Below are 12,240 nucleotides of genomic sequence, written 5' to 3' on the forward strand. Positions count from 1 at the left end.
TCAATATCAACATTTAAGAGAAATTCAGATGGGTACGTGAATGCAAGGGGTACAGAGTGCTATGGTCCATGTACAGGTCGATGGGACTAGGTAGAATAATAGTTTGGCATGGATTAGATGGGCTGAAGGGCCTGTCTCAGCTGTAGTGTTCTACGACTCTATCTCAGTCTGTAGAGATTCCACGGCCGCCCTTTGCCATCCTCCTTTTTATAAATATTGCTGCATTCTGAGGTTTTTGATCCAAGGTTTTTTTACAAGCCAGGAAAGAGGCAAAAAGCTTGGTGCTTCATTATCATTTTATTAAGGGTTGATTGAACAGACTGTGATAGGGGTCTACTCATGAAGAGAAAGATAAGATTAAGGACGGTGTTGCTTTGAGTTTAGCTATTTTATACTACAGAGATAAGGAAAATTCCATTCTGATTTATAGACAAGAATTAACCAATTAGAAATAGTGCAGTACCAAGTTAACCAATGAGAAGATACTTATCTAAATTATACAGAACAAAGAAGCTTCCAGAGTTTTCCAGAATTATACTTTCTATAGCTGTTAGAGGCATATTAAACTGTCATATACACATAAGAACTACGTAAAATACAAGCAGATAAGTATAAATAAGTAGTATTTTCTAAGAATTAAATAGTTAAGTTCTTACTGAAAATCACTTTTCTCCTTTCGTGTCTACTTTTTAGTATTTTAGCTGCTGATTTTTGATGTAATATTATCTGATGAAAAGAGGTATTAAATTGCTTTCCCAATCAGCCAGGTCTCTCTCCACACCAGGCAGCCATTTCCTCGTGAAGAGTCTTTATTGTTTTCCATCTTCAATATGAGCGTCTGCATATCCACCAAGGAGCTGCCCACAGAGAAAGGTCCTACCTCTTGTGCTCTTTATCAAAACAGAGTCCAAAGTGGTCATCTATTCCAGTTGATTATTTAAACTTTGCATGAGCTGAATTGATTTCTCATCAACATTGTCTCCCTCTTCCTGAATCAGAAGGAAAATAAAGAACTTAATTATTTTATTGAAATAGGAACACAGAATGTGAAACTAAAAACCACACAGCCCAAAATTATGTGGTAAACGTCGGTGGTAAACCACAATCAATTTAGTCAGAAGCAATGGAAAGCTGTGTTAAGGTAATTAGGTTATTGGTCATATGACTAATATGACCTTCAACACTCAGCAGTCCTTGGTACTTAGAAGTAATGTCTATAGATCATTGCCCAAGGGCAGAAGAAAACAAGAGAAATGCACAGTACCTCCACACTTCAAAGCAAATTTATTATTTACATATATTTCAACGTATGCTACTCTTGAGATTCACGTCCTTGCAGGTAGTCACAGTAGATTCAAAGAAAAACTACACACAAAGACGGACAAACAACCAATATGCAAAAAGACCAACTGTGCAAATACTAAAAAAAAGTAATTAAATAAATAAATACTGGGAACATGAGTGGTAGAGCCCTTGAAAGCGAGTTCATAGGTTGTGAAATAAGTTCAGAGTGGAGGTGAGTGAAGTTATCCATAAGACATAGGAGCAGAAGTAGGCCATTCAGCCCATCAAGTCTGCTCTGCCATTCAATCAGTTGTTGCTGGTCCCACACTGGTTCAGGAGCCTGATAGTTGAAGGGTCATAACTCTTCCTGAACCTGGCGGTGTGGGACTGGCAATAATTGCACATATCTCAAAACAGAGTGCATAAGAGTACATAAAGGGAGATAATGCAGGCAACAATGATTACTACAACATGCAAACATTCTCATTTTAAAATGCAGAGGTTTTGAAGTGCTGAAGAGCTTTATTGTTCATTGTTTATATAAACAATTTGGATGTGAATGTATAAAGCATAGTTACTGAGTTTTAAGATGATACTGAAATAGGTGGTATATACAGTGCAGAAGATTATCAAAGATTATAGCCGGATCTTGTTCAACTTGGTAAAAATTTGGCAAATAACATTGGAAAGTCAAACCAGAGTTGGACTTGACCAGTGGATGGTCGAGCCCTGGCAAGTTGCGGTATAAAGGGAAATAGGAATACAAGTACATTGTTGGCCGAAAGAGGCCTCACAGGTAGACAAGTTGGTCAAGAAGGCATTCGGCATGCTGGCCTTTATCAGTCAGGGCACTGAATATAGGAGTTGGGATGTTATATTGCAGCTGTACAAAATGTTAAGACCTCACTTGTAATGTTGTACACGGCTTTTGTTACCATCTTTTAGGAAAGAATAAACTGGAAAGGGGCAGATATGATTTATGATGATGCTGTCTGGACTCGAAGGACCAAGTTACAGGAAAAGGTTGGAGTTTATTCCTTTTAACAGAGGATATTGAGGGGTGACTTAGAGTGGTGTATAAAAGCTTGAGATAGGGTGAGTGCACTCAGTCTTTCTCCCCAGGAATGAGGAACTAAAAACTAATGCGATACTTGCATTAAGGCGAGGTGTACAAGTGTATCTAATAAAGCAGCCATTAAGTGTAGATACAGACTGCAGAGTGCAGACGAACGTTAAATCTGCTGTGTGAATTATCTGACAGGCTGTCTGAGTATACTTACTTTGTCCTGTTTGCAATCCATTTCTGAGGGGCACATTTACTCTGATGGATTACTTCTGTAAACCTGCACAAATAAACAAATTATTAAACCTGTAACTTTGGAAAGTAATAATGTGTCATTGTTCAAAGTCCAAATGTTCAAAGTTCAGAGCACATTTATTATCAAAGTATGTATAAATTATACAACCTTGAGATTCATCTGCTTACAGGCAGCCACAAAACAAGCAACTCAAAAGAATCCAATTTTAAAAGAAGACCAACACCCAATGTGCAGAGAGAGAGAAAAACAAATTGTGCAAACATTAAAAGCAAGCAACACCATTCAAAAAGGAATTGTCCTTAGATACAGAGCCTGGCACAGTCAGAGCAGGCCCACAGCCTCAGCGTCACTTAATCACACAGCAGGGTAAATGGCTGCAAAGCTCGCAGACACAAAGCCCAGAGCAGCCAGAGCAGTCTCACAGCCTCAGCGCCGCTAAGAGGAGCAAACATCATGATAGAGCGAGCAGAATCAGCCCAACCGTCGCCTCCTGTCCCGACACCCTGCCTTTTCAGTCTACCTGGGCTGGCATTTGAATTGTCCGAATGCCTGGTCATCTCCCGATGTATTCATTTTGCAGACTCTGTGGCAAACAAAGTATTTTACCTATGATGTTCTGTATTGACTCACAGTATGAGCTTAAATAGATGAAGAAATGCCTCACTGAATCCTCCTTCTCTATTGAATGGTAAGCTTTCTTCATCAGCTAAACTATGTTTGAGAAAAATTCCCTCATGGACATAGTTAAATCTGTCTGGATTCATGCAATAGTTACTGTGGTTCCAAAAGTACAATCACATCCTTCTTAAACACCTGACAGTAAAATAACTTCTACGTTCTTCTCCAATCATCTTCTGTGACACTCTTCATCTTCACATTAGACATCGAATGTTGTCACAAGGCTGCATTCCCCATTTTCATCATTTACAGTACTGTGCAAGTCTTAGGCACATATATTTACACAGTTCTGTATTTATCAACGTGGAGCACAGAGCAAGTTTGTAAATTGGACGGAAGCAAAGAATGGCGAGGGTGGAACACTGCGATACGGGTGTGGGACAGGTGGCAGAGAATGAATGCCAGGATGGGGGAAGGCACAGATGCAGACACTCCCAGTCTCAAGACCCCTTTCCCTTCCTCATTTCCTAACCAAGTTTCCCCTCTCTCTGCCCCCTTCCCACTCTGTCCACAATGGTGACCCATATCAGAATCAGGTTTATCATCACTCACATAAGTCATGAAATCTGTTTTTTTTTAGCAGCAGCACTACAGCACAATACATAAAATTACTACAGCACTGTGCAAAATTCTTGGACAACCTAGCTATATACATGTGCCTAAGGCTTTTGAACAGTACTGTACATTTTGGAATTCAGCTCAAAACAACAACTTCTACTGGTCAACATCGACACTTCAATGATGCTTTATCTGAATGCAACCCCGCACCTTCATCACCTGTACTCTTCCGCATCAGTCCTGGTACAGACATCCATACCATGTGGTGCTGGTTCGCCACCAATCCCCCTGCCCCTACATTTCACCTGAAGTGTATACCAGATCTAGAAGTGCTGCATTGGCAGAGCCCTTGCCATTGTCAAGTACCCCTCCCTTCTGTCCAACAATCTCTTTGACCTCCTACCATTAGGCAGAAGGTACCGCAGTATAAGAACAAGCACTGTTAGGCTGAGAGACAGCTTCTTCCCCCAGGCTGTGAGACTTCTGAACACCCTGCTACCACCCCGTAGAGAATATTTTTTGACAGTGCCTATAGCTTTATACTGTTGTATATTTAACTATATGTCACATATGCTCTTTGAGTCAACTTGTACATCTACAGAATATTTTTAGTAGAAGGAGAGGATACAGGGAAGGTGATAGGCAGGTGAGAAGAGGTAACAGGCGTTAGATAATACATTACTCTTCCTTGGATCAGATTAAGCAGATAAGGCATGTAGGCTGATAAACACAAAAACCACAACTGCAACAAAATACAATTACTGAACACTATCACACATTAACCATTTCACTTAAGTACTTAAGTGATTTAGCACCTAGGGCATGTATCGGGTACTTTGGAACCAGTGTATTTATGAATCATTTTAAGCTAAAAGAACAAGTGAATACACTACAGTATTTCAATTAATCTGCAATCTGGTTGCATTATGTCTTCAGCTTTAATTCTGCAGGAAATACAATGAACACACATGACTTGTAAAGAATGTACTTACAGCATTCTGTAGTCTGTCCCTGCAATCTACCAAAAACAAAAATTAGGTAGGTTTATACAAGTACTCTGAAAGTGATTTTCCGTAGTTTTAATTTACTCTGCCATATTTCGAGACAAAATTAATGAGCATTTTAGAACCAAATGATGTTCTAGTTTCAATCTAGTAAGAATGACCTCAACACCTTGAAGCTGGAGTGTTCCCACCACAATTATCTTTAGCTAATTTCAGTTTGATGAAAATTCCTGCCGCAGTCTGATGTGCAAAACCACTGAGGGATATCCAAAAGGTTTGCAATGTCTGAATTCTGAGGAAACACCAGATTTGGGCCTAACAGGCCTAAATGGCCAATGATAAGGCTTAGCTACAGCAGTCATTCAAATCTACAATTATGCAAGGGGATAAGGACATCTTCTACCAAGATCTGCTGAGAATTTCTGAGGAATTCAAACCAGGGTTGTTTTCCCTAATCCCACCCATCTACCATAATGAAATTGCAGTTTCCTCTCTCAAGCACTTCTATGACTCTGAAGTATTTACACACTGCCACTTTCCACTCCCGGTCAGAACAGCAGCACTGATCCCTGGGTTCACCTGCAGCCATCAATCCCAAATCACACATACATTGTGGAAATAATTCAGAAAATGTGTAGCTTGGGTGGTTGATGGCTGGATTAAGTTGTTCTCCGATCTTGGCAATTCAAATGCACACATTTCATCACCATATTGTGCATTAACTGCGAGCTGATATTGTTCTGTCTATGTTTCGGGCCGAGAACCTTTGTCAGGATGAAGGGTCTCGGCCCGAAGCGTCGACAGTGCTTCTCCCTATAGATGCTGCCTGGCCTGCTGTGTTCCACCAGCATTTTGTGTGTGTTGCTTGAATTTCCAGCATCTGCAGATTTCCTCGTGTTAGCTGATATTGTTTCCTGATATACGGTGATGGCGCGTGGTGATGGTGATGTTGTTGGCACGTGGCCTAGTGGGCAAGGCATCAGACTAGTAACCTGAAGGTCACTGGTTCGAGCCTCAGCTGAGGCAGCGTGTTGTGTCCTTGAGCAAGGCACTTAACAACACATTGCTCTGCGACGTCACCGGCGCCAAGCTGCTTGGATCCTAATGCCCTTCCCTTGGACAACATCGGTGGCGTGGAGAGGGGAAGGCCTGCAGCTTGGGCAACTGCCGGTCTCCCATACAACCCTGCCCAGGCCTACGCCCTGGAAACTCCAGGCGCAGATCCATGGTCTCTCAAGACCAACAGATGCCACCACCACCACCAATATGGTGATGAAACGTTTGCAAATGAATTGCCAAGATCAAATAACAACTCAACCCAACACATTCACTGGGGTCAATCCTTAGATGCACAGTCACATCAGAAACTCCTGTCACCATTCCCACCACCATTATTTCCCCAACCGTCATCATATGTGTGCCCTGATCGGCTATTTCACCTGCACTCCTCAGATCCTATATTCTCCTTTATATTTAGGCGTATCTGCAAATCATGATTCTTCCAAATCATGTCTGCACCTGTACCTGCCTGCCTGCCTCCTAACTGCCAGAGTCTGCTTCCTGAGTTTTCCTGATGCCAAATTCTAGCACTAATCCAGACCCTAGGAAGTGCATCTATCAGGCAATCAGGGAAAATCTGAGAACTTCTTTGTCAATGAGACTCTGGTGTTAAGATTGCCTGGGCTCACCTTCATGGACTTCCTCCATGTTTCCCTTGATGTGGGGCTTGTGTACACCATTTCCATTTCATCCCACTCCTTTAAAAGTTAGAGGCCACTTTCTCCATAGGCACCTGAAGTAAAGGCCACTTAATTACAGCAGAAATGTTATCCCAAAGAATTTACTGGGAATGATTTCCTAAAGAACTTAATAGAAGTGTAGGCAAAAATACTGGCAATTTTAACTTACATTGTAAAATCCGAAGATTACTTTCAATCTGGTTAAAAACACTTTGGTTGTAGGAAATATTGGAAGATGTGCACAGTAAATTAATTACATACGTGATTTATATTTCCAGAGCAAAAACGACGCCAGAATTGCAACGAGACCCACACTACCACCAATAATAGAAGCTATAACTGTCTGGGAGCTCTTTCCTTCACACTTCACGTCAGCTGTAGCATCCCCTGGCTTAATCTGTGTAAGTTTAAGCGTTTCACATCTGGGGATGACACAGAAAAAAAAAATCTGTACAAGCACCTGCAATAGTTGCTCCAAGTTTAATTATGATAAGTCTGTTACAAGTGGATAAGTACCCAGATCCTAGTGGGATCTATCCTATGTTATTGAGACAAACATGAAGATTGTTGGAACTTTGACAAAGATCCTTGTGTCCTTTCTGACCAGGGAGTTTAAAGTACTTACACTGTCCAATTCTTACACTCTTCAGTTGATGAACTAATGCTTGAAAAACTCCCATAAGGACAATTCTCACACACTGTATCTTTTAAATTTGTTCCTGAAAAATAAAAGAATATATGACTATGCCAAGCAACCAGGAGAGAGCCAAAAGCATTTCTTACTATTCATGCACTCCAGTTAAAAATGATTAATTTTATTTGCATTACAACTATGTTTTCCATTGAATAAAATGTTGTAGGTTTTGGTACTACAACTTTAAATATTTATTGAGCTGTCATTTGCAGAACCTGTAACTAAAAGTGTCAAACTCAGCAAAGACTTCACTGAATAGTCCTCACAGTGTTTAGGTGCAAGATTACCTGAACCTGTTTTGACTTCTAGCTTTCATTAGTTAATGCTTTCATATGGCTTCAGTAGTTACTAGCGCCTATTATTACCTGGGTGGCATCACTGTACAACAAATATTTTCAGCTACTGGGCAGTGCAAGCAAGAAAATTAATGGGGGTAGTGTGAGGTCTATGGTATGCATCTGCTGTACCAGCTCTGGGGTTTAGACACTCCAATCCTCAGGAGTATGGATAGCTGGTGCAGTTCCTATAAAGATTCTCGCCTGCTCCGCTCATTACAGGCCACGTTTTGGTGCCAAGATTAGGATACTTAAACAGCACCTGAACTCTGGTTTGGTGTTCAGTCGGCAGCTCAACTTTGGTTCAGTCTGTGATGGCATTGAGGATTTCTGTCTCCTCAGGTTCTCGTCTAGCATCTAGGCAAGAACCCTGATCTCATCTCATCGTGTCCCAATTCTGGTCTCAGATACTCCCACACTTGAGTCCTTACCGTCCCCACCTAGGCCTCTCAGCACAGCGAGGGCTTCATGACAACAGAAGAAATTGCACAAGTTTTGGAATAACAGTGTGAGGAAGGTGCTGCAAAAAAATATCAAAGTATTTGCTTTTTAAATGGAGAACTGGAGCAGATCACGGTATAGACAGCCAAGCAGCAAATGAACAATAATAACCTACCTTTCTCTTTAACTCCTTGACCGGGTCGGCATGGTGTGTGCTTTACCACCGCCAAACAGTTCTGAATGCAATAATACCCTTCCCTGGGCTCACATACTGTATTGTGAGTGTAAGTACATGGTTTTTTAATTTGAAATCCCAGCTCTGTAAATAGAAAGCACTTATGAGGTTAACACTGAATTAATACAGACTCCTTTCTACTTTAACTTGGACAAAAGAGAATATGAAACTGAAGCAGTAATTGAATGCTCAACCTCGTGTGCCCACTCTGCCATTCAGTCTTTTTTCCCTTCAGCATCCTTCTCTTACACTAAACCCACATCCCTCAATACCATCAAAATCCAAACATCTATCACTCGTTCTTGAACACAGCTACTGTGCCAGAGTTGCTGTGCCCTCACTCTGATATTGTGACCACCAGATCCAAGTGGAAATGCTGACCCCGCTTCTACCCCGTCAAGCCCAGTAGAATTTTGCTACTTCAGTGAGCTACATCTCTCAATCATCATCTAAATTCTACAGAATAAATCCCAATCTGTTTAATCTTTCCTCATTAGACAATCCTTATCCTGGGAGTCATTGTTGTCCTCCTATCAGCAGTGCGTCCACCATTGTAAGATCAGATCAGTACAACATCCGAGGTACAGTCTCACCAAGATTCTATCAGCACTTGTCAGTCTATCACTTAAAACAAATTCTCCATATTCCTTTTTTTCAATCAAAGTGGATGACAGCACTTTTTTGTACTTTACATTCCATCAGCCACTCACTTAGCCTGCCTGCATCCCCTAAAGCCTTTCTGTATGCTCCTCACAACTCATACTGACTCCCTTGTATCTGCAGCAAACTTGGACGCATGACTGAAAACTTAAAAATAAACATTGAACTCCTGTAAATATTCAGTTATTAGCTGATCTGTGAAAATAGAAAGAATTAATGTTTTGGGGTCAATTACATTCATTTAGCTGTAATGCTCACCCTGCACTACATGATGCGTCTTTTTAAGAACTGGTTTCAGGGATCTGGCCTGCTGGGTAAACAGAGACAGGCTGGGATGTGTCAATGAGTTACACTCATTTTTACAAGAAAACCAACAGCACCAACAGACTGACCTGTGAACTTTGCAAATAGACTTCTTCACTGCTGTGTAACTTTCACAAAGTGATAGGGTTCTCACAGCTGTTTTAAAACAATTGAAAAATACATCACCTTTTCATTGATGCTGAAGCACATTGCAGCTAGGTCTTAAAACTTTACTTTGATGGCAGAAAGTCCCACAATACATTTGAATCAGTATCAGGTTCATTATCTCAGATGTATGTTGTGAAGTTTAACTTGAATCCCAGTTCATAATTTCACTATGGGTACAGTTACAGAATCATAGTCAAGCAGCTCCACTCCAATCGCCAAAAGTGGAACTTATCAGTGGCCAAACATCTTAGATCCCATTTCCATTCCGACATATCAGTCCATGGCCTCCTCTTGTGAAGATGAGGCCATCGTCAGGTTGGAGGAAGGAGCAACACTTTATATTCCATCTGGGTAGCCTCCAGCCCGATGGCATAAATATCAATTTCTCCTTTATTTCCCCCCCCCCTCCCCTCTTCTTCTGTTCTCCACTCTGGCCTTTTACCTCTTCTTACTGCTTATCACTACCCCTCCTCCTTTTCTTTCTCCTATGGTCCACTTTCCTCTCCTGTCAGATTCCTTTTACTCCAGCCATTCTCCCACCCACCCGGCTTCACCTATCACCTTCCAGCTAGTCTCCTTCCCCTTCCCACACCGTTTTATTCTGGTGTCTGCCTCCCTTCCTTTTTAGTACTGAAGAGCAGTCTTGGCCTGAAAAATTAACTATTTATTCATTTCCATGGATCCTGCCTAACTTGCTGAGTTCCTCCAGCATTTTATGTGTGTTGATACAGAATCACAGACTTCTATGTCAGCAATAAGAAGCAGTAATAATACTTTGTAAATATGGCATATATAAGATTAGAAAGAGTAAACACATTTATGGAAAACCTGATTGTGATGGCTTGATCAAATCTGGGTAGTTAGAGTCAGTATTATAATACGTACCATGATCACACGCCTTACACTTTAAACAATGTTCCAGGCTAGTTGGGTACTCCATATATTCTCCAGCTGCACATGAACTACACAATGTACCCTTCATTAAGGTGCAGTGTTTCTTTACTCTAGTGCCTGCAATAGAATGAAACACGTGCATTGGAAAAGGCAGACATGGAATTACAATGCTTGTTCTGCTGTCAGGAAGCCAGTTAGAATGTAGTTTGCTACAAACAAAAAATCACTTGAGATCCTTTTTCTTTGAAGGAAGGAACAGCAGCATTTTAAGAAAGTCATGATTTTTTTTAGGGGGAGGCATAAGGAAACTAAAGTTTTTTTTCTCATTTGCAGTCCCTCAATGTAGTGGATCATTTGTTTACCCACTCCTGGTCTGTGACAATTGATAAACTAATACGGGCCTTATAGACTCTATTACAAGCTGGGCAGGATGTGTGTGACTGGGCAGGTAGGTTGTAATTTGAGAGGCAATGTGCTCATTCTCCCATTTGCTCTGGTCTTTTGTCTTCTACCAATGCACAGACCTTGAGTCTCTCAAAGCCATCTCATATGCCATTATTGGGATTGCTACTTTTCACATTGTTTGTCAATGATTTATATAGTGGAATTGATGGCTTTGTGGAAAAGTTTGTGGGTAATACGAGGATAGGTGGAGGGGTAGGTAGTGTTGAAGAAGCAATGTTTTTGCAGCAGGACTTGGGCTACGTCCACACTAGACTGGATAATTCCATAACCAAAGCTTTTTCTCTTTGTTTTGACCCTCCATCTACAATGAAACAGTGTTTTCCTCCCCCGAAAACGGAGCTTTTCTATAACGCTCTCTGGAGTGTGTAAATCTGAAAACGCAAGTTGGGCGTTTTCTCCCAACCGTGTACAGGTTAACTGGAACTTTTTTAAAATGCTATCATGACATGCCAGAACGGATGCAGCAGATACCAACCCATTTGCATCCCATTTCACCTTTCCCCGCTCCAGCAAAGCTCAAGGAACAGCATCGCATCTACTATGAGTATTCTACAGCCATCACTGAATTGAACAATCCTAGATAACTAGATTTCATAATTTTCATATAAAAACTATGTTGTCATCTTGAAATGTTAACTCAGTTTTCCTGCTTGTAAATACTGCCCAACTTGATACGGTTTTTCACTAAACCCCTTTCTTTGTATTCCTCGAAGACATTGTTGAAAACTTTCTTTCGCTGTTGCTGTAGGTACTCTAGATTTTGACCAATGGAAATAGCACAACGCCGCCATGGAAACGGAAATAGTATACCGTTTCCTCTCTGCTTGCTTTCTGTAGATGTGTCCTGCCCATGCCCAGTAGGAGGAGATTCACCCAAATACCCGTTTTAATGTGGACGGAGGTATTTTCAAAAACACCTGGTGTTGACGCCTATCGTTTTTACGTGAAACCGGCATTTTCAAAATTATCCAGCCTAGTGTGGATGTAGCCTAGACAGATCAGAAGAATGGGCAAACAAGTGGCAGATGGAAAACAGTGCTAGGAAATATCTGATAATGCATTTTGGTAAAAAGAACAATAGTGCAGACTGTTTTCAACCCCAGAGCATTACATCAGGTATTCCCAATAGTTAAAGACTTTACAATTATTCAAAGAGGCTTTCACAACATCTTTGAATCTTTTTGTCTGTCCATTAGTAATTGTTAACTGTGAAAGAGCTCAGAATGATTTATTTCAGGAGTCAGGCATTTGGTCCTGAAAATTACATGACTGTCCATTAGAACCAATTGACTAATGTTCAGAGTTTTGGCCTGGGGAAGGACACTGATGTTGATTGATGTTGATTCAGGGAATTCTGTGGAGGCATTTTCTATGTGTTGGTAAGCTGGCTACAGATAGTCCAACCACAGAAAGGCAGGGAATCAGAATCAGGTTTATTATCACCAGCATGTGACGCGAAATTT

The 12,240-nt window shown here is 41.0% G+C and overlaps 1 protein-coding gene across 2 annotated transcripts in view; it reads right to left on the bottom strand.

Moving 5' to 3' along the window:
* Positions 1-290: 290 nt before the first annotated feature.
* LOC132382222 (tumor necrosis factor receptor superfamily member 5-like) overlaps positions 291-12,240 on the bottom strand; it is a 35,540-nt gene continuing 23,590 nt past the window's right edge. The window contains exons 6-13 of one of the 2 annotated variants that reach the window (XM_059952228.1): positions 10,304-10,429; positions 8,228-8,371; positions 7,208-7,301; positions 6,844-7,004; positions 4,832-4,857; positions 3,124-3,186; positions 2,565-2,627; positions 291-989 (exon numbers count right to left, since the gene is read on the bottom strand). In XM_059952228.1, coding sequence (XP_059808211.1) covers positions 3,157-3,186; positions 4,832-4,857; positions 6,844-7,004; positions 7,208-7,301; positions 8,228-8,371; positions 10,304-10,429 — 581 coding nt within the window. In that variant the 3' untranslated portion in view covers positions 291-989; positions 2,565-2,627; positions 3,124-3,156. Of the gene's footprint in view, positions 990-2,564; positions 2,628-3,123; positions 3,187-4,831; positions 6,636-6,843; positions 7,005-7,207; positions 7,302-8,227; positions 8,372-10,303; positions 10,430-12,240 lie in introns of both variants that reach the window. The other variant, XM_059952229.1, reaches the window with a different exon arrangement.

The sequence above is a fragment of the Hypanus sabinus genome, chromosome 27 (assembly GCF_030144855.1).
Source record: "Hypanus sabinus isolate sHypSab1 chromosome 27, sHypSab1.hap1, whole genome shotgun sequence".
NCBI classification, from domain to species: Eukaryota; Metazoa; Chordata; class Chondrichthyes; order Myliobatiformes; family Dasyatidae; genus Hypanus; species Hypanus sabinus.